The sequence below is a fragment of the Anneissia japonica genome, unplaced genomic scaffold (genome assembly GCF_011630105.1).
Source record: "Anneissia japonica isolate Jap-2015-1 unplaced genomic scaffold, ASM1163010v1 scaffold2856_len114153_cov99, whole genome shotgun sequence".
NCBI classification, from domain to species: domain Eukaryota; kingdom Metazoa; phylum Echinodermata; class Crinoidea; order Comatulida; family Comatulidae; genus Anneissia; species Anneissia japonica.
This window is the reverse complement of record NW_022697759.1, coordinates 88,240-91,913: the sequence shown is the minus strand read 5'-3', so window position 1 is coordinate 91,913 and position 3,674 is coordinate 88,240. Positions and strand designations below refer to the sequence as shown.

Below are 3,674 nucleotides of genomic sequence, written 5' to 3'. Positions count from 1 at the left end.
GGCTTAAGACTTAAGAAGAAATTGAAGGTTTCAAGCAGCTGAAGTAAGAGCTGATATTTATTTCATTCAGAACCAACTTGTGTGGTGTGACAAGTAGTGACCCGGGAGAACGTCACATGTTTGGCTTCCTATCTGTATATAGCGCAGGGTATTATGATGCGAACTGAATGTTCGACATATTATTTTATTAAACACCTTATTTGAATTTATAACTATGTTTTTATGTTGACTATTATTCACTTGTACGTGTACTGTATGTGTGCGCAGTCACTAGGCTAACGTGTCAATTGTCTATTCTCAAAACGAGGTGACATCGCGCACTGACTGTCATCCTCGTTAATACCAGGCCACACATAACAGTTACTAACTACAAGGTAGCCCAAACACCGGGATTGGACAATGAATGCAATGCATTAAAAACAGTGCGACGCATACTCTTAGGGACAAAAGGGCGAGGTGTCTTGTAGTCATATTACACACATTGTACTCTCTCCTGTATGTATCGGGATCTGTTGGACTAGTGACGAGACCTAGAGGCAACCAAACTCCATCGACCAGCTGTTGTAGAGCCCCACCTACTGCGAAATCTGATGCATCAACTACTAAGCAGAGATCGTCTGCAACGTCTACACGAGGGTGAAACAAGAGGGATGCCTTAGACAATGTTGCCTTAATCGCCTGAAATGCAATCACTGCGTCAGGAGGTAGATGCAGCTTCCGTTTAGGGTGCCCTTTAGGCAAGTCAGTTAAAGGGCGTATAAGCTCGGCACAGTGGGGAAAGAACCGACGATAATATTTGATCAACCCCACAAAATCTCGAAGCTGTTTAACAATGTCAGGTATTGGAAACTTTTCGATAGCTTCTACCTTAGCTACCTACCTATGCAGGGGACGAATGCCGACTGAGCTCACTGCATGTCCTATTCCAAGTCAGGTACACCAAGTAAGCATTTCTATGCCTTTTCTATTAAACCAAACTTGTCGAGACGTGTAAATAACTGCGAAGGTGACTCTCGTGCTCAGCTGGGGTTCTACTAGCGACCTACAAATAACCTAAATAGGCGTAAACATATCCAGCCCTTGAACAACACTGTCAATAAACCGTTGAAAAGATTGCGCCGCATTGCGAAGGCCAAATGGCATGCGTAAAAATTCAAATAGGCCAAAAGGCGTATTATGTGCAGTCTTTGCACAAACAGTTGCTTCAAAATAGAAGGCTCCGAATCACGTTCTCCCAACAAATATGCATCTTGCGTAATAACGGACTCTGCTTGAGGTCCTCAGTTCCTCAGTGGTTAACAGTTGGTGTAAGTGTTTCTGCTCTGTCCTTTTTACCAGCTCTTCCTTCAACCTGTTATATGGCATATCCTGCGGAGGATTAAGCAATAAATCTCACACTTTCTGTGCAATTTAAGGTTGGAGAGAAGCAATAACATAAGCATAACGTGTAGCTTCAACAGTAATCCCCCTAGTTACAAATTGAGCCTCGACTTGGGCAAACCAAATATGAGGATCGTTTGGCCAAAACGGCGGTAATTTTGAGCTAACGGCGGCTACCGCAATGGGTGTAGCAGCTTAGATAGCAGCTGGTCCTACGCCTACGGACGGAGGTTGAACAGGGGCATGGCCTAAAGACGGGCCCAAATGCTGCTGCGTAGGAGCTGTATCTACAGTGCCAGTAGCTCCATCAGGCAGTCACGCGGTCATATTACTAGGAGTAGCCATACTTGGTCGAAACATAACAATACTAGCAAAATGCATTCAGAACTCGGCTCGGACACAATACCGCAGTTCGGGGTCACCACTTTAGTAATAAAATACACTTACCAATCTGCGTTCTTCAAAAGGTACCAGACCGTTGTGGAGTAAGTAAAAATGATTGTTACTGTAATTCGTCTGTCAGTCTACTGTACTGTCGTTCATGTCGTAAAGTGGGTCGTGCATGTGTGTTAGTGAGAAGAGAGCCTCGTGTATATAATGACCTAAGGTCACTAGTCTCTGCGCAGACCGATTTTGCTACTGATATTTTCGTAAAAAGTGACGCAACAACAAAAGAGACAATAGTTTCAGACGAGTTTAGACGGATAACCTTCAATTCTTTAGAATTATACACTTGGTGAGAGTTGTTACCAAGCTACGGGAGAGATTGTACATGGTCGATCCTGTGTAGGCCTAATTCACGATAGGACCAGATAGGACGTAATGAATTGCTGGATTTATGGATCTTAGGCGTGCAGTATATTCTCGGAGTGATGTCCGAGGAAGGGATAGATATTGTTTCTTTTTTTTTCTTTTCTTTTTCCCGTCTAGTTATTTTAGTTATTAATTTCTTCTTCAAATCGGAGGTGGGGTTGCTATGTAGCTTCTCGTACGTTTTTTTTCGTCCTACAGTATTATCTTTTACCTTCTCTTCATTATTCTGTTCTGTCCAAGATGACTGAGGTTAAGCCCTTATCTGCCGGTAATATTGTAATGGAATTGTCTGTTTTGATCATTCCAAGGGCTGTCCTTTCATCTTTAGTTATGGAGTAGGTTTTTTGCAGATTTAATTAGGCTTACCACTTTTCCTCTCTGAGTTGATGTCTCTCCGTTTTTTTTTTTTTTTGTAGTAAACCGGAAACCGATTCCGTAGCTACAATTAATTCCTCAATGGTCCTTAGGTTTAATGATTGCTTAATTCAGTCCCTTAGCTAGCACAGAATCCTCTTTACTGGTAAATGGTCGTTTTGAGAGATTTACTACCAATCTGTTTATTTGTGTTCTTGCTAAATGAGCTCTTGTTTCTTTTCAATGAGTTTTCTTATATTCACAACAATTATCACACATACGACAAACTTCTGAAAAAAAACCCAAACAAACTGGAGCTTATCTATCTAACGAAGCCCAACTGACAATAGGGAAAACTGTTATCAGCAAATAACAGTGAGAATAACATTGGTTTACTTAATGACATATTTTCTATGAATTTTTTTTTATAATTGTTGTGATCCACAGAAACATTTAAAATGCGTTTATCTGCTTCAAGATGAGCACAGAGATAATTTCTACTTCACCCAGCCCTCGAAAGAAGTAAAGCCCCAAATCTGCCCAGGAAACAAACTAATTCTGGATCTGGATTCGTACTCCTCAACGCCCCTAAAAGGAGCAAAGCGAGAAATTGTCGATGATTGTATGATATACAGTGTATCTGTTAAGTTTGTATCATCCTGTGCTGGGCATTTTGATCAACGGATAATATTCGAACTACGACATAAGATGTACATGAAGAGAGAAATTTCTGTTCACGTTGGATTACCAGAAGACGTTGATATACCCATAAATAGTGGCAGTATTCAGCACAACAGTTTACCATGGGAAGATGTTATACCATTTGAGGAAAAACCCGAGTTTCAGCAAATGTTACTAAATCAAGCAAAACCGTTCAAGCCAAAAACTACCGATGATAATCTTGTGAAAGGCCAGCTCTCAGAAAATAACTACACAATGATGATGCACAGGTTCATAGACATTGAAGAAAGAGGACGACAGACGATAATTCGACAGTAAGACATTAAGATGTATATATATATAAATATACATATATATACACATATATATATATATACATATATATATATATAAATATATATATATACATATATATCTGTATGCAACTGGCCTAGGCCCCTGTCCCC

General features: G+C 40.4%; 1 protein-coding gene across 1 annotated transcript in view; it reads left to right on the top strand.

The window, feature by feature from the left end:
• LOC117102326 (helicase with zinc finger domain 2-like) overlaps positions 1–3,546 on the top strand; it is a 22,005-nt gene extending 18,459 nt beyond the window's left edge. The window contains exon 5 of the mRNA XM_033242586.1: positions 2,995–3,546. Coding sequence (XP_033098477.1) covers positions 2,995–3,546 — 552 coding nt within the window. The remainder of the gene's footprint in view (positions 1–2,994) is intronic.
• The last annotated feature ends 128 nt before the right edge of the window (positions 3,547–3,674 follow it).